At 45.6% G+C, this 18896-nt stretch overlaps 1 protein-coding gene and 1 non-coding gene across 2 annotated transcripts in view; one reads left to right on the top strand and one right to left on the bottom strand.

The window, feature by feature from the left end:
* Positions 1–1031: 1031 nt before the first annotated feature.
* LOC133044461 (fer-1-like protein 4) overlaps positions 1032–18896 on the bottom strand; it is a 41726-nt gene continuing 23861 nt past the window's right edge. The window contains 14 exon segments of the mRNA XM_061125841.1: positions 1032–1223; positions 1225–1357; positions 1477–1577; positions 1678–1946; positions 2605–2807; positions 2809–2844; positions 3088–3186; positions 4288–4339; positions 4342–4372; positions 4872–5005; positions 5597–5751; positions 6152–6346; positions 6527–6654; positions 13969–13977. Coding sequence (XP_060981824.1) covers positions 1164–1223; positions 1225–1357; positions 1477–1577; positions 1678–1946; positions 2605–2807; positions 2809–2844; positions 3088–3186; positions 4288–4339; positions 4342–4372; positions 4872–5005; positions 5597–5751; positions 6152–6346; positions 6527–6654; positions 13969–13977 — 1605 coding nt within the window. The 3' untranslated portion in view covers positions 1032–1163.
* Positions 17568–17671, top strand: LOC133045301 (U6 spliceosomal RNA). The gene has a single exon (XR_009690180.1). It is a non-coding gene; the product is annotated as a U6 spliceosomal RNA (small nuclear RNA).

Consider the following 18896-nt stretch of genomic DNA (forward strand, 5'->3'; position numbering starts at 1 on the left):
ATTTTAAAAGCTGGTCAGTTCAGCTGATCATTTCTCGGGGAGTTTCAGTGTAAGACAGTAGTGGGGGGAGATGCAAAGTAGAGAAATGACCACAAAACTTCTGGAGGTAGACAGGCATGAGACCCAGCTCTGACTTGGCCACTTGCGAGCTATGACTTTGGACATGTTATTGGTGGGCACTCGTCTGTAAATTGCAGATGATGTCAACTTCAGTGAGTCTTGTTTTTTTTGGTCGCCCAGGAACCATTCCTCCTATTAACAGTATCCTGGGTTTCCTCTGGGAACCTCCCTGCCCACCCTGTCAGCTTGTGTTATTTTTGAGGAGGGTCGATCTCCCACCCTAAGCTCCAGGGGAGGGCCCAGTCAGCATGCCCTATCCCTGCTGGCCCCAGCGACCCAGAGCGAGCCAGGCTCCAGCAGGACTAGGAAATCTTTCCTCCTGGATGTGAGGATGGGGAGAGTCAGGGTTGCTGCAGCCATCCTATACTTCCAGGGACAGACCATCTTTGTAAATGAGCTTCCCCTGAGAACAGCAGTGCCAGGCTCAGAGGCAGAGAACCAGTCTCAGTGACATTGTCTGAACCCTATGACAAACAGCGCCCGAAACCCACCATATCCTGGGAATTACCACTGTGGAAGCCAGAACAGTCCCTTTTTGCTTCACCCAGCTTGGGTTGGGATTTCTGTCACTTGCAACCAAGTGTCCTAAGTGGCCTGCCTACTCTCAGGGTTACAGGTTCATGGAGCGCACAGAGGGTTTAGCTGCTGTGGAACAGCAGCAGCCACCTGCAGATCAGGTGAGCACACCCAGCCATTGGCAGGGGCAGGAGGGCTGCTCACAGGGCCTGACACCTCAGTGGCCAGGCCTCCTCAGCAGGGAACCTCCCCTGGGTCCTATTCCTCCTGGCAGTAGGGCCACGTGGGCAGCTCCCTCATCCTGTGTATTAGTCCAGTGGACCCCAGCTCCCAAGGTCACCCAGGAACACCTCTATTCTCTGCCCCAAGCATTATTTGGATTATTTATTATCTGCTGTGGGTGTGCAGGTGACAAAGGTGGATTCCCCAGAAGGTTTGGGCAGAGGAAACAGGGGAACCCGAGGATGGTTTCCTGTCGGTAGGAAGGAGGCAGGAGCTGGCATTATGGGATGAGTATCCACGGTGAGTTAGGGGCGGTGGAGGGGGCAGAAGATGACCTGGCTTATCTGCCCTGGCATGGTGTAGAAAGATGAGGGGGAGGAAGACGGTGATCAGCGCCAGCAGCAGCAGCAGCACCAAGGTGCACCAGTACCGGTGCCAGATGAAGACGACGAAGGTCTTCAGCGGGTTCACAAACCAGTTGAAGGAGGTTTTGGGGTGGCTGTGGGGGAGCAGGTGGTGTCGGACGAGGACGAAACCCTCTGCTGTCTCCACCACCACTGCTGCCGCCAGCCACCCCCCACCCCGGATGTGGCCCTGCCTCCTGTGCCCCCCACTCACTCGGGCTTCTCCAAAGGCTCAGGCTCCTTGCGCCCCTTCCCCACTGGCCGTTTCTCAACCTCCTCCACAGTCAGCAGCTCAAACTCTGCCTCTACCTTTCCCTGGAAAAGAAGGGACAGAAGCCAAGTTCTTGAGTGGACCCTCGACCCCCGACCCCCCCACCCCTCCCACCCCCGTTCCTGCCCTGACCACCGCACCCACCGTGAGGATGTAGACATTGCCTCCTGAGTCCCAGAACTCTAAGTCTCCCCACTGGCCTTTCCTTTTCTTCCTGCCAGTCTGAGCCTCCCGCTGCTCCCGCTCCTCGTCCTCCAGCTCCTGCAGCTTCACTACCGGCCACCAGCCCCACAAGCGGTGGCAGCAAAACAAGTTACACCTGGGTGCGGCCCCATCCTGGGCCAGCCGCACAGAGCAGAGCTCGGGGCCCCGGGCCCCTCACACCATGTCTGTTAGCTGCAGCTCCAGGGATCCTGCAAGTCCAAAGCACTCTGGGTTAGGCAGGAGCAGGAGGTCTGTCTGAGCCAACCTCCCATCCCTGAGAGTGACTCCAAGGAAAGCAGAGCCCAGAGTTAGAAAGTGACTAATGGCTGACTGAATCCTGGGAGATGGAACTCAAGGCATCTAGAGTTAGAATGGCAGTCCAGTGGTTAAGACTCTGCACTCCCAATGCAGGGGCCCCAGGTTCAACCCCTGGTCAAGAATCCAGATCCTGCACACTGCAACAAAAGTCCCAGCTACAGCAACTATGACACCTCCTGAAGACAAATTTCTTAAGAAGAAGCTAGGATGTGGTGGTCAGGCCACAGCTATGGACCACACACGGCAGCCCAAATGTCAGCGGGTTGTCCTCTGGGACAAGGCACAGCAGGGACCAACAGCTGTGGGGCCAGAGTAACCTGAGCTCAGGTCAAATTAGAGGACTGAGTTGGAGACTGGGTGGGGACGGAGGTTATGATGCTCAGGGCTGAATAAATTCAATAAATTAGGCCAGAAAGCAAAAGTTAGTGACTTGGATCTGAAATCCAGGATTCAGGGTTGGGTTAGAGTAGGGAAACCAGGGGCCAAGGGCAGGGCAATGAGGGCAGAAATCAGGGCTAGGATGGAGATGGGAGGACAGCTCAGCAGTACCGAGGAAGTCGTTGGCAGAGATGCGGTCATAGTCCCAGACCTGCAGGACTAGCATAGCCGGCTGCTGGAATTCAGCTTCTTCCAGGGCAAAGGGTTCAGGGCGGTGCCGGATGCTCACCTCGCGCTCCATGGGCAGGTAGTCAAAGCAGAACACGAAGCGCCAGTTGAAGTTCCCCTCCCCGGTCAGACAGTTGAAGTGAACGTGTCTCCTGTTTGTCATGCTCCAGCCCTTTCACCCAGCTGGGACCAGGGGAAAGGTAGAGGCCAAGAGGGTGGGCATCCACACTGGGCTGAGTCCAGAATCAGCTCCTCACACCTGGTCTGCCCCTCCACTCACCTTCAGGCTGGTCCCTCCACCCAGCTCCCAGTGCCATCAAGGGCCCATGGGACAGGCAGGGCTCTGGCTCAGCCCAGGACCCAAGCCCCTGTTTGCAGTCTCACCTCGGTACATAGCCATGTGCCCATCTCGGCCTGCAGGCCTACCTTTTCACATAGATGTCACTCGACACCTCTCCAGTGAGCGGGTTCACGTCATCCAGAACTACATCCTCCGTGTTCCAGATGACGACTCAGAGCTCATAGCTGAGGGATGTATTGGGGGAGGGTTTTCAGACTCTTGAGAGGGGTCTTGGGAGGAGCTGCAGGAAGGACCTGGGCCAGGGCCACTGACACTCAGCAACTGGAGTATGCCTAGCTAGGTGATCAGATGTCTGTGGTCCCTTGAAGGGGCAGCCCCAGGTATCACTGACCACCCCAGCCACTGCAGATGGCACCAGGAATGGTCTGCTGACCCATGCTGGGTCAATGAGATTTTCCCTCCCATAAATCTGGAATCAAGACCCTGAAAACGTGAGTCCCAAAGCATCAGACATAGATCTGGAGCCACCACAAGCTAAAGTGCTGTGCAAGCGGAGAGAGCCAGTCTGCAGAGAAACACTTAGTGGGGATGAGAGCATGAAGCCCCTAAGGGACAGAAGGAGGGGCTGTGACATTCTTGACCCTACCCCAGGTAGCCCTGTCCTGGGCTGTCAAATGGTTTCCGGATATCTGTTGTTTTGTCCAGTGTTAATTTCCTCTCATTTGTTGACAGCACCTTGATTTTCTGTTGGTGACCCTACCCCCACTACTGTCAACTGTGTCATCCTGGTGGGTCTGTCACCTCGGGGACATCACCCAGGACTGACCAATCAATGTATCACAGCCCCCTGATCATAGTGACTGGTTCAGGAATCAGCCTTTGACCCAAGCGGGTCCAATGATAGTTAGCCCAAGACTTTTGCTCTAACTGGGAAAGAGGTGTTTATTTTTCTGCTCAAGTAGTCTGGTTGCTAAGATGTAAGCTTGCGCTGTTAAAAGTCACTTTGACCCCAGACTGCAAAAGCTTCCATGAGAGTGGCACCAAGGAAAGCAGAGCCCAGAGGTAGAAAGTGACAGATTGCTGACGACATCTGAAGTGCACACACTCCCCGCTCAGATCAGCTCAGGTCAGAAGGTACTTGGTACTGGTACTTGGACTCTTCAGTTGCAAGTGACACCCAACTCACAGGGGCTTATGAAAAAAAAAGAATAAATGTCTCGCCTACCTGAAGCCTGGGTCAGCTCTGCCGGCTTCACCAGGGTCGCTTGTCCAGGTTGGCCAAGATGTGCCCGCCCCATGGGAGGAGGGGCCAGGACTCCTCTTACCTGATTGGCTGCCGAGGCTTGATGTCAACTGGGGGTGGGGCAGGCACGTCTCGGGGAAGATGTCAATCCACATGTGAGGAGACCCCTGGGGGCACAGGACCAGGCTGAAGGGTCTTCCGGGGGGGGTCCCACCTCCCCTAACAGCCCTGGGGCCAGAGGTTGTGCCTTGCCCCAGGTGGAAAGGAGAGCTGGGGTCAGGAGGGCAGATCCTGGGGGATGAGGATGAAGGCGGGGTCTGAACTGGGGATTCCAGGGTTGAGGTTAGGCTGGGTGTTCAAAGATGAGGCCCTGGAAGTGGAAGGCTGAGATCAAAAGTGAGATCCAGTGTTCCCAGGTCCAGATCCTAGAAATCTGGGGTAGAGGTCAGATTGGGAGTGCCAGGTCTGAGCCTTGGTAGCCCAGGGCTGGGACTCCTTCAGAACCAGAGTCTGGGGTGAGGGGAGGGGGTCCACAAAGGAAGTCCAAGACTGGAGTGGGGAGGGTGGGAACCAGGATCAAGAGTCAGAGTCAGAAGTGGCCATGCCCAGGTCCAGGCCAGGTGGGAGTCCTGGAGCTCTGGGGATGCGCCCTGAGCCCTCCTTCACCTGCAGCAGCCCTGGGCTGCGGGGATGGTAGAGGGACCGTGTTTCTACGTGCTCAGGTACCAGCTGGATCCCAAGCCCTGGCATCTCCTGCCAGCGCTGCAGCACCAGCAATGCCTGGGCCTCCTCAGAGACATCTCTTGCCGCCTTGGAGCCCCTGATACCTGCAATGAGAGGTTCGTGAGCTTGGGTTCCACACAGTTCCCAACTCTGCTCCCTTCCTCCCAATCTCCCGCCCTCAATAGACGCTCTGGGCTGAGGCAACTGCTATACTGGACAAACCGATTTCCTGGGAGGGCATGTCCACAATGCATAGAAAGTGGCGGATGCTGCTGTAACAACTTTTGCCAGTGAAAAGCCAGCAGTCGGGGGACAGTGGGATTGGAGGGGCTGTGGCCTTTGTGCAAACCTTGTTTAGAAAACAGATCACTGGCCATGTATGAAGCACAAGCTAAATTCTGCACCATATTGTATATTGCATGGGACCCCTGTGTCCTCAATTAGCTATGGTTCTGAGGGGTTCACTAGGGCTCCCCGGAGATCTCACACTCACCAACAAAGACCATTTTCTCTCCATTATTGTCATTTCTCAGCCAAACTCACCTCCTCTGCTTGCAGAGGGAGGCAGGATCTTTGGGGACACATTAGGCTGATCATCAGTGGCCTCCCCCATACCTTGCTCTACCATCTTGCCCCCTCTGGACTGTCCAACAGAGAGAGGCTGGTACCTGGGGGCAGGGTCTCTGGCGGTGTCAGAAAGGGTTTGCTGCCCGCCTTGACAGTCTCGACTCAATATTCAGGTGGGGGGAGGCCACAGCACTGGCATAGCCCTGCCAGGATCTGCAAAGGCCGGAATGCATCATGCCAGGCATTGTACCCATCCCTGCGGGTGGAAACGGAAGGTGCCTTGGTTGCATCCAGCACATAAACATAGTTGGGCACAGGGGCAGGGATGGGGGCCCTTGAGGACTTAGGATCCAGGTTCATAACTCTACTGGAGAACAGGTTAGTCCTTGCGTACAGTAATGGTGAAAATCAAGTATGCATGCCAGATTCTCCTATGAAAGAGATACTGATATTATTACCCCCATTTTGCGGATGAAGAAACTGAAGTTCAAGGAAGTCAAGTGACTTATTAGTTACAGATCCCAACTTCCAAGCCCATTTCTTAACCAATAAGCCATAATGTTTTGGTTGCAGGGGAGTCCCCGCTATGAAATTAAAAGATCTGGACCTTCAGGTGGGATGTGACCTTGAAAGTCTTTGGTCAGACTTAGAATGACTCCCAAGGGCCCTGTGGGACTCACACATCATACTGGGACGCCAGCCCACAGTCCGCCCTGTGGTGGCTATAGAATCGGTTTTCCAGATCAATGTGGGTCTCTCCGATGAGGTCATCAGAACCCACGAGGTCATGGTCAAACACAGCTACGGTCAGCTGAGGCTCAGCAGGGAGAGAAATGCTGAGTTCCAGGACCCTGGCCAGGAGAGAGCACAGCTAAGAACACCCCCACACCCTGGGAGTGGTCCTGCGGGGGAAGGGGTGGACTCAGCACCCCTGTCCATTCCCCCACCATCACCACTAGCTGCCTGAGTGAGAGTCACAGGGCCAGATGGCAAAGTTACTCCCCATCCCCAAGCCCAGGGCCCAGCCTCACTCTCCCTAGATGAGATTCAGCTGCTTGGGGATGTATCGTTCCTTGGGGTCCAGCCGCTCCCGGCCAGCGCTCACCACCACATAGGGGTCTGCTTTGCCACTGGGGTCTTCAGGAGCCAGGTTGGTAGCCTAGGGAGACAGTATGGGGTGGAAATGAGAGAAACGTCAAACCCAAGGTTGCCCTTGCTGGGCCTACTCTCTGATTTAGTAAAAACAGGAAGTTACCACAGAAAATTCTTCCACTGCAAGACGTTAGCTGAGAGGTTGGATGAGGTGACATACTTTCTTTTAATTACTGAAATACAGTAATTATTGTCATACAAATAGGTATAACAGGAATATAATGAAGGCTTCCCTGGTGGTCCAGTGGTTAAGAATCCACCTGCCAATGCAGGGCACATGGATTCAATCCCTGGTCCATGACTCCATGTGTCGAGGGGCAGCTGAGCCCATGCACCACAACTGAGCTTGCACTCTGGAGCCCTCAAGCCTCAGCATGAGAAGCCGCTGCAATGAGAAGCCAACGCACCACAACTAGAGAGGAGCCCCTGCTTGCCACAACTAGAGAAAGCCCGTGTGCAGCAACGAAGACCCAGTGCAGCCATAAATAAATAAATACAACTATATATATATATATGTGTGTGTATATATATATATATAATGAAATAAAATATGTGGAAACATGTATAGTCAGTTCAGTCGCTCAGTTGTGTGTGACTCTGCGACCCCATGGACTGCAGCATGCCAGGCCTCCCTGTCCATCGCCAACTCCCGAAGCTTGCTCAAACTCATGTCCATTGGGTCAGTGATACCATCCAACCATCTCATCCTCTGTTGTCCCCTTCTCCTCCCGCCTTCAATCTTTCCCAGCATCAGGGTCTTTTCTAATGAGCCAGTCCTTCGCATCAGGTGGCCAAAACACTGAAGTTTCAGCTTCAGCATCAGTCCCTCCAATGAATATTCAGGATTGATTTCCTTTAGGATTGACTGGTTTGATCTCCTTGCAGGCCGAGGGACTCAAGAGTCTTCTCCAACACCATGGTTCAAAAGCATCAATTCTTCAGTGCTCAGCTTGCTTTATAGTCCAACTCTCACATCCATACATGACTACTGGAAAAACCATAGCTTTGACTAGATGGACTTTTGTTTGCAAACTAATGTCTCTGCTTTTTAATATGCTGTCTAGGATGATCATAGATTTTCTTCCGAGGAGCAAGCGTCTTTTAATTTCATGGCTGCAGTCACCAACTGCAGTGATTTTGGAGCCCCCCAAAATAAATTTTCTCATTGTCTAAGGGACTTAATATTCAATTTGTAACTTTCCATATCGTTTGAGTTTCACTCTTGCACAATGAGCACATTTTACTTTCATTTTACTGTTACTTTATTTTACTTTTTATCCCTTTTTTTGTTTTGTTTTGTTTTTAATTTATTTTATTTTTTTTATTTTTGGCTGCACTGGGTCTTGGTTGCTGGGCACACTGATTTCTCTGTGCTGTGAGGGGAAGCTACTCTTCCTTTTGGGGCTCGGGCTTCTCACTGCTTCTCACTGCAGCAGCTGCTCTTGTGGTGGAGCCCGGCTCTAGGGTGTGCAGGCTTCAGGAGTTGCAGCACATAGGCTCAGGAGCTGTGGCAGCCAGGCTTAGCTGCTCCACGGCATGTGGGCTCTTCCAGGACCAGGGGTCAAACTGGTGTCCCCTGCATCGCAAAGTGGGTTCTTAACCACTGGATCACCAGGGAAGTTGTTTATTTGTTAAATTAAGAATATTTTAACTAAATTAAAAAAAATTACAATGAGCATGTGTGTGCCCAGCTTCATAAATAAAACACTACCGACAAATGTCTCTTGAGTACGTGACTGGATTTAATTCCCTTTCCATCTCTAAAGTAGGGAGAACTCTTTATTTGGGGTTTTTTAATTGGGGTTTCTCACACACACAAAAAAAAAGAAAAAATACTTCTGTTACATATACATGCATCCCTAAGCAATATATAGCATGATCTTTCATGGTTTAAACTGTATGTAGTAAACTTACTTTTTCTGTTTTTGAAAACTATGTAATTTAGTAAATACATAACTTATGCATAAATTACTGAAGTAGAATTTGTACACAGCAGAGTTCCAGTTGCTCCTCATCTTTCCCAGCATTTGGTATTGTCAATCTTTTTTTATTTTCATCATTCTCATGCATGTAAAATTGAAGTTCATTGGGGTTTAATTTGTGTTTCCCTGCTGATGAAGCATGTTGAGCTTTCTTTTTTCACTCTTGAGTGTGCTTATTAGCCTTGTGTATATATATTTGCTTTTGTGAAATGACTTCAAAGCTTTTGCTCCATCATTGAGTTTTTAATTTTCAATATTACATTTCTAATTTCTAAACATTCTAACTGGTCCTTCAAACTTGCTGTTTATTTGTGATGGTCTCTCGTTCCTTGCTCATTTTAATTTCATTCTAATTCTTTAAACATTTCATATTCTCTATCTAGTCATTCCAATATCAACGGCCTTGGGGTCTGAATCTGTTGTAATTTTTGCTAATTCTTACTCCTGATGGTCTTTTTCTTTTGGTACTTTTTAATCACGACTCATATTTGGTATGACTCATGTTGAGGGCTTGTTGTGGGTGTTCTCTGCCAAAGAGGGTTTGTTTTCACTCCTGCCAGTTCCCTAGGCAAACTACCAACCTGCAGCCACTTTAAATTTAATCCTCCAAGTCCTCTCGCCCTGGAGCGCACATGCCGCAATTACTGAGCCCGAGTGCTGCAACTACTTGAAGCCCTAGCGCCTAGATCCCATGTTCCACAACAAGAGAAGCCACCACAATGAGGAACCTGTGCACCTCAACTAGAGAAAGCCCTCTCGCAACAACAAAGGCCCATAGCAACCAAAAACAATAAACAAGTAAATGAACGAATGAATGAAATCTTCTAATTGAGGTTGTGGGGATTACATCAGAGGTGAGAATGCAGACTGTGGTCATGGATGCTTAGGGAGACTTTTCCCCTCTAGCCAATGCCAGGGTTAAGACAGGCAAGCTTCCTTGGTGTCTCCTTCTGCCTTGCAAGTTCCTATCTTTGTTCATCCTTATGCTGAAGGTGTAGGTGTGCGGGCTCCAGGTGGCCCCAGGATTTCATCTTCTGTCCTCACTGCCTGCCATGAGGAAGAGGAGGTCTCTCTGGGTCAGCAGTGAGTGTGGGGTGAAAGCCAGCTTTACTACTCCTGTTCTCTTAGTTCCTGTATTAGCTGTACTTCCATATTTTCTGTATTCTTTTCTGTTTGTTTTTGACTATGCAGGACTACTCTTCATTGTGGTGTGTGGGCTTCTCATTGTGGTGGCTTCTCTTGTTGTGGCTCCCCGGCTCCAGAGCTCAGGCTTCGGTAGTTGTGGTGTGAGGGCTCAGTTGCCCTGAGGCATGTGGAATCTTTCCTGATCAGGGATCGAACCCTGTGGCCCCTGCACTGGCAGACAGATTTTTAACCCCTGGACCACCAGTCCAATTTTCTGTATTTTTGATGCTCTGGTATCTGCGGCTGTACTGACCCTGGAGAGACTGCCCTTGCCATGGCTACTAATTCCTAGAGTTAGCAAGCAACACATTTGCCAGAGTACTTTTCATATACAAACCAACTAATCCAGACCCCATACAACATCCAACCACCTCCTCTATCTGGCCTTTATATTCCAGAAAGTAATATTCCTCTGCTTTTATCATCCCCATGGCCAGGTTCAGACAGCTAGAGACAGTGAGACAACTACTGTACCCTAAAGCCTGTAGGAATTATTCAAACTAGCCAGTCATAAGCCTGCTTATGCTGCCTTGCCCTGCCTTTCCATCACACACACACACACACAGACACAACAAAGGCTCTGGCCCTCATGCTTCCCTTGTTCCTTCTGCCTTCAGACTGGCCACCATGTTTTCCTGGGTAACCCTGCAAGGCACAGCCTGCCCCACCTCCAGAAAACCGAAACAAACAACAATCTTTTCAATGGCAGCCATCTGATCCGTCGGCTTCACCATACATGGATAATAACAAAAACATGGGTGCATTTTAAAGCGTTCCTGCTTTTACTTGGGGTTTTTTCTACTCTAAAATCTCTTACTTTCTTGGAAGCTCAACATTGCATTTAAAAGATGTTTTTGAAGTGTGGAAGTTTCTCAAAAAACTAAAAATAGAGTTGCAATATGATTCAGCAATCCCACTCCTGGGCATATACCCAGAAAAAAACTGCACTTCAAAAAGATACAGGGAATTCTCTGCAGTCCAGTGGTTAGGACTCTTTGCTTCCACTACAGGGAGCAAAGGTTCGATCCTTGGTCAAGGAACTAAGATCCTGCATGCCTCTTGGCATGGCCAAAAAGAAATAGTGAAAATATAGCAACAATAAAAAAGATACATGCACTCGTGTGTTCATAGCAACACTATTCACAATAACCAAGACATGGAAACAACATAAATTTCCATTGACAGGTGAATGGATAAAGAAGATATGATATATATATATATATATATGATATATATATATATACACACACACACAATGGAATACAATTCAACACAAAAAAATAATGAAATAATGCTATTTGCCACAACGTGGATAGAGCTAGAGATTGCCATATTAAGTGAAGTAAGTCAGAAAGAGAAAGACAAATACCATATGATATCACTTATATGTGGAATCTAAAAGATGACACAAACGAACTTATGAGACAGAAACAGATTCACAGACATAGAGAACAGACTTGTGGTTGCCAAGGGGGAGGAGGCGGGGAAAGGGTGGGTTGGGAGTTGGGAATTAGCAGATGCAAATGATTATATGTAGGATGGATAAACAACAAGGTCTTACTGTATAACACAAGGAACTATAGTCAATATCCTGTGATAAATCATAATGGACACATGAAAAGGAATATATATATATAACACATATATACATACATATATACGTATGTATGTATAGCATATATATGTATAACACATATGTGTATATATGTATAACACACGTATATGTATAGCATATATGTATATATGCTATACACATATGTATATATGCACACATATACATGTATACATATATGTATATATGAATATGTGTGTATATGTATAACATATATATGTATAATCACTTTGCTTTACATCAGAAATTAACACAACATTGTAAATCAATTATGATTCAACAAATTTTTTTAAAAAATTTTAAGATGTCTTTAAAATTTGATCCAGCATTTTTAGCTTTTGGTGAGTGATGCTAGCTTTAATCCTCAGGGTGTGCTCTTCCCTGTGTTATATATGTATAACATATATACATAAATATATACATATATATGTGTATATATATGTACATATATGTGTATATATTATAACATATAATATATATATATACACATATATATGTATAATCACTTTGCTTTACATGAGAAATTAACACAACATTGTAAATCAACTATGATTCAACAAATTTTTTTTAATTTTAAGATGTCTTTAAAATTTGATCCAGCATTTTTAGCTTTTGGTGAGTGATGTTAGCTTTAATCCTCAGGGTGTGCTCTTCCCTGTGTTAACATATATAACACATACATACATATATACATATGTATATATGTATGTATAATATATATGTATAACATATAGGTATACACCTATATGTATATACATACATACATGTATATACACACATATGTGTATATACATATGTATATGTGTATATACACATATACATATAGGACTTCCCTAGTGGCTCAGAGGTTAAAGCGTCTGCCTCCAATGTGGGAGACCCGGGTTTGATCCCTGGGTCAGGAAGATCCCCTGGAGAAGGAAATGGTAACCCACTCCAGTATTCTTGCCTGGAGAATCCCATGGACGGAGGAGCCTGGTAGGCTACAGTTCACAGGGTCACAAAGAGTCGGACACGACTGAGCGACTTCACTTTCACTTATATACATATATACATATGTGTATATATATGCGTGTATAACATATATATATATGTATATATATGTATAACATATATATATATGTATAATCACTTTGCTTTACATCAGAAATTAACACAACATTGTAAATCAACTATGATTCAACAAATTTTTTTTTAAATTTTAAGATGTCTTTAAAATTTGATCCAGCATTTTTAGCTTTTGGTGAGTGACGCTAGCTTTAATCCTCAGGGTATGCTCTTGCCCCTTGAGACACAGACTGCTGGCCTTGAGCTCTGATGAGTGATGTCCTCTCTCCCTTCCTTCATGCACATGACTCCACCTGCATGGCTCTTGGAGGCTCTTCAGCTGCCCTGGTGGTTTGCAGTTTTAAGGCTCTGATTTCAGCATAATTGGAACTCAGATTTTTTGTTAATTGTTCTTGTTTGGGGGTGATTTTCAGGAAAAGGAAGGGGAAACGCCCCATTGGTGCCACCTTCCACAAACTGGGAATCATCAAACTTGCCTACTTCATCCAAATTTCTGTTGGGAGATGTATCCTTATTGATATATGTTACTGTAGTTTGTTCAGTTTAACTGTAGTATTTGTTATATGACCGATACACATGCTCTCTCTCTCTCCTATTTAGGAACACTTTAGGTTATTTCTATATTTTTTATTATCACAAATACTACTAGAATGAGCATATATGTTTTCTTAGACACATTATGTGAAAATTTTTCTAAGATTTTATCTAGAAGCATAATTACTGGGTATTGGCTATGAGAATCTTCCGTTTGACAACATATTGTACATCTTACTACAAACTGTTCTCCAAAGTTGTTATAACAATTTACATTCTGTGGCAGGCAGAATAAAGCACCCCCCAAGATGTCCAAGTATCCCTAAACCTATGAATATCTTACTTTACATAGTAAAAGAGACTTTGCAGATGGGATTAAAGATCACAAGATGAAGGAAGTAGCCTAGATTATCCAGGTGAGTCCAATATAATCACAATGGTTTTTATAAGTGAAAGAGGGAGATGAGAGACTCAGGGAGAAAGCTTTGAAGGTGCTACACTGCTGGTTTTGAAGATGGAGGAAGAGGTCATGAGCCAAGATACACAGGCTGCCTGCAGAAGGTAAAAAAGACAAGCAAATGATTGCCAGAACCTGTAGAAGGAAGGCAGTTGGGCCAACACCTTGATTTCAACCCAGTGCAACCTGTTTTGGATTTCTGCTCTTCCGAACAGTAAGATGATAGATAGACGGTAAGTCTGCAGTAACTGGCTGCAGAAGCAAAAAGAACTAATGCCTCCTTCTACCAGCACTGCGGTAGAGTTCTACAGCTGCCCAGCCCCTGTCTAATCTTGCCAATTAAAGGGAGGGAAATGTCTCACAGTTTCAATCATTTGCCTGTCAGAGTACAATTAAGGTGCAGGTTTCGTTGTTGTTTTGTTCTGTTTCTTTGGTTGCACTGCACAGCCTGTGGGATCTTAGTTCCCGACCAACGATCAGTCGAACCCTCACCACCTCCCACCCCCCCAACCCCCGCATTGGAAGCACAGAGTTTTAACCACTGGACCGCCAGGGGAGTCCTAAGCTGTAAGACTTGTTAATATGTTTATTGACATTGGAATTTCTTCTTCAGTTAATTCCCTTTTCATATTTTTTTCTCCATTTTTCTTTTTGGTCTTCTTACAGATTTGCAGGAGTTACTTAAGCATATTGCAGACACTAGCCCTTTATTGATTATGCATAGGGTAAATATTTGACCCAGCCTGTGTTTTGGCTGTCATTTAATCGAACATGACTATGGATGCCTAGAAGTTTAGTCTGAATGAAGTCACATGTATTATTTTTTTTTCCTAATTTAGGAAAACTTCCCCCCACCCAAGATCATAAAGAAATCTTAATATTTCCCTATAGTTTTGCTTTTCACAATCAAGTATCAGATTTGGCTGGATTTTTTTGTGGATGCTATAAGTTAAGAATTTCATTTTATTTTATTTTTTCCACACAAATAATCCATCTTCATGGGACCACTTACAGAACAGTCTCATTTTCCCCCAAAATGATCTGCAGTGCCAACCCTAATGTAAATTTCTAGGTCTGTTTTTTTTTTTCCCCCTCTTTGGTCAAGATGAGCAGCTTTCAGGATCTTAGTTCCCCAACCAGAGATCAAATCTGGACTCTCAGCAGTGGAAGCATGGAGTCCTAACCACTGGACCAGCAGGGAATTCCCATCTGTGTCTGTTTTTGATTTTTTTTTAAACTTCTACCCTGTCCCATTGGCCTAATCATCTCTTCCCATGCCAAAACCACACTGCCTTAATTACCATAGCTTATAAGAATTCTTGTCTTCCTACATTGTTCTTCAAAATTGCCTTGACTACTCTTCGCACTTTGTTCTTCCATTGAAATTTTAGAATTAGCTTTTTAATTCCAGGGTAGCAACCCTTAGCCTTGTGCCTGGCTTATAGTACACACTACACTGCTTGAATTGCATTCTCCCTTTCTTTCCACTCCTTAACTATCCACACTCTTTAGGTAAATCAGCCCCTTTAGTTTCTAGTTTATTCTTCTGGTATTTCTGGTTCACAGAGGAACAACTATGTAAATTCCTTGGATCTTTTTCTTTCTTACATGGAGAGTGGCACTGTAGGTACTCTTTTGTATTCTGCTTTTTTCACTTTATACTGTGTCTTGGAAATCACTCCATCTTGGTTCAGAGACCTTCTTCATTCTTTTTACAGCTGCATAGTACACTGGTGTGTAGCCTTACCACAGTTTATTCACCCGTTCTGCTATGATGTATGTGCATTTAATAAGATTTGATTTGGGGACTTCCCTGGTGGTCCAGTGCATAAGATTCTGTGCTCCAAATGCAGGGGGGACAGGATCAATCCCTGGTTGGAGAACTAAGATCCCACATACTGCAACTAAGCTCACATGCCACAAAGTACTAAGATCCCACATACTGCAACTAAGCTCACATGCTGCAAAGTACTGTATGTTACAAAGAAGACCCGGCACAGCCAAAATAAATAATAAATTTTTAAAATAAAATTTAAAATTACATTTGATTTTTAATGGCACTCCAGCTTTAGAAATTTTATTATTTTCAAAGGGAAAGTGAAAAGTGAAAGTGAAAGTCTCTCAGTCATGTATGATTCTCTGGGCCTCCACGGACTGTGGTCCAGGGAATTCTCCAGGCCAGAATACTGGAGTGGGTAACCATTCCCTTCTCCAGGGCATCTTCCCAACCCAGGGATTGAACCCAGGTCTCCTGCATTGCAGGTGGATTCTTTACTAGCTGAGCCACCAGGGAAGCCCTTATTTTCAAAACTGCCCAGCAAATTTTTTAAAATATTATTTATTATTTATTTATTTGGCTGCACTGCGTCTTAATTGCAGCCTGTGGGATCTAGATCCCTGATCAGAGATCAAACCCAGGTCCCCTGCACTGGAAGGGCAGAGTCTTAGCCACTGGTCCACCAGGGAAGTCCTGCCCAGTCAATTTCTATAGCCTTTTGTTCTCTGCCTGTGAAATAATTTTAAACAGTTGTTTTGTATTTTAATATTTGAAAATTCTAACATCCAAAGCCTTTGGAGATCTAATTCTCCGTTGTGTTATTTCCTTCTCACAATTTTTCCTGATGATTGTTTTCTTTTCTTTTTTTCCATTTATTTTTATAGATGATTGTTTTCTTACATAGACTGTCATTTAGGATTGTGAACCCAAATTTGGTTATCTAAATCTCTGGAGTCTGTGAAGCCTGATTTGGGACCACTTTAAGCCAATTTCTCAGCTTTGAATTTTCTGGATTATGCAGATAATAAAATCTCAAGTCTTAGGGATTTCCCTGGTGGTCCTGTGGTTTAAAATTCACCTTGCAATGTAAGGGACGTGGATTGGATCCCTGATCAGGGACCTAAGATCGCATATGCTGCAGAGCACCTAAGCCTGTGTGCTGCAGCTACTAAGCCTGTGCACCACAACTAGAGTCCGTGTACCACAACTAGAGTCCATGTGCCACAACTAGAGTCCGTGCATCACAACTAGAGTCCATGTGCCACAACTAGAGTCCGTGCATCACAACTAGAGTCCATGCACCACGACTAGAGTCCATATGCCACACCTAGAGTCCGTGTACCACACCCAGAGTCCGTGCATCACAACTAGAGTCCATATGCCACAACTAGAGTCCGTATGCCACACCTAGAGTCCGTGTACCACAACTAGAGTCTGTGTACCACAACATGAAGATGCCACATGACACAACATAGATCCTGCATGCCGAAACTAAGACCTGACGCAGCCAAGTAAAGAAATATATATTTTTTTTAAATTCAAGTCCTAAATCAATGTGAGGGCAAAACTCTAATAATAAATCCTCAGACCATTTACCTTACAGGCTCCTTTTCCAGTGGGTAGGCTTCCTCTTGACCACCTTTCACTGACAGTAGAGCCCTTCCTGGGTCCTGCTTTATGCAAGTGTCTTAGTTGTGTCTCCCACCTTGTATAGGCTGTTGAGTATTAGAACCTAAGCCTTGGGGTCCAGATATTCTCAAGAGAATCTGACTTTAGGGCTTGTTCTGGATTCCTGCTGTTTCCTCATTTGACCATTGAGAATTCCCCTTCTTATGAGTTTAGCATTTGTATAAAAGACTGCTTATCTAGCATTTCTAGATGTAGTATAGCAGGAAATTATTTCAGACCATCTAGGCTGCAATGCTGTTAGAAGCAGAAGGTCCAGATGACTGCAAGGTCTCCAGAGACTTCAGGAAACAGGTGTTTTATGATATAAATAGGAGGGAGGGAGGGACTTCCCTGGTGGTGCAGTGGTTAACAATCTACCTTGCAATCTAGGGTTCAATCCCTGGTCAGGGAACTAAGATCCCACATGCCTGAACACTGCAATGAATACCCAGTGCAGCCAAAATTTGAAAAACAGTAAATAAATAAATAGAAGGGAAAGGACCTTCTTTCCTATTGTCTAGGATGAATGTACTGTTGGGACTGAGATATGGGAAGTGGGAGCAGAAGGAAGAGGGGAGTGGGCCAAGGGAGTCTAGACTTTTCCACAGGTACAAAGACACATATAAAATAAGGATAATTAGTGCTTGCTTCAGCAGCACATATACTAAAATTGGAACGATACAGAGATTAGCATGGCCCCTGCGCAAGGATGACGCGCAAATTCGTGAAGCGTTCCATATATTTATTGTAAAGTAATTAGTCTCCAACTAATAAAAATAATTGAAGAAAATAAAATAAGGATAATTACCAAACTAGTATGTCTAGTCTACTAGTAGTCTAACAAACTAGACCAAGTTACTGAGGCATCATCTCATTTGATTTTCCATTTGCTCTGAAGACAGCATATCTTATCTGCCTGTAGACAGATAAGGATACTGAGTCCCAAAACAAAGCATAGTGGGACTTCTCTGGTGGTCCAGTAGCTAAGACTCTGCACTCCCAGTGTAGGAGGTCCAGGTTCGATCCCTGGTCAGGGAACTAGATCCCACATGTCACCCTCACATCATGACTAGAGAAGCCTGCATGCTGCAACGAAGATTTAGCTCAGCCCCCAAAAAACAAAAATGCTTTTTTAAAAAAAGCAAAGCTTCGTGCCCAAAGTTAAACAGTTCATAGGTGATACAAAGCTGTTCCTCTTTACAGCTTGTATTCAGGGCTAGAGACACCAAAAAACAAAAAGAAAAATGTTCACAGAAAAGAAGCCATCATAATTAGATACAGAACATATTGTATTGTCCCTGCCCATGAAACATTAAAGGAAAAAGAGCCAAGTAATTCACATTATCTAGTGTATGCACTAGGATGCTTAGATTATGGCAGAAGAGTGCCACAGAATGTTTCTTTAAATTACATCTTAGAATCCCTATATTTAAACTAGATAAAAGTACAGCATCTGCTCTGTGCTGGGAGTAAATGTGTAGCAACCCCCTCACTCCTTTCATTCTCTGAGATGCCTTTAAAGAAACTTCAGGGCCCTGCTGAGTACCATATGAAAACCCTGACGATCCAGTGGTTAAGAATCCACTTGCCAATGCAGGGGACACAAGTTCAATCCCTGATCTGAGAAGATCCCACATGTCACGGAGCACCTAAGCCCACGTGCTATGACTACCGAAACCCGTGCTCCGCAACAAGAAAAGCTACCGTAGTGAGAAGCCTGTGCACCGCAATGAAGAGTAGCCCCTGTTCACCACAACTAGGAAAGCCCTCGCATAGCAATGAAGACCCAGGGCAGCCAAAAATAGTTAATTCATTACATGATTGATTTTTTAAAAAATGAAAAAATATCCTGCAGCAATGGGAAGACCTGTACAAAGGCTTTGGTGGGAGGCCATCACGAAGCTTTATGGGTTGTGCTCTTCCTGGAATTACTCTCCTCATTCTTTTAATATGAGACTACAACTATGAA

Source organism: Dama dama, chromosome 23 (assembly GCF_033118175.1).
Source record: "Dama dama isolate Ldn47 chromosome 23, ASM3311817v1, whole genome shotgun sequence".
Classification (NCBI taxonomy): domain Eukaryota; kingdom Metazoa; phylum Chordata; class Mammalia; order Artiodactyla; family Cervidae; genus Dama; species Dama dama.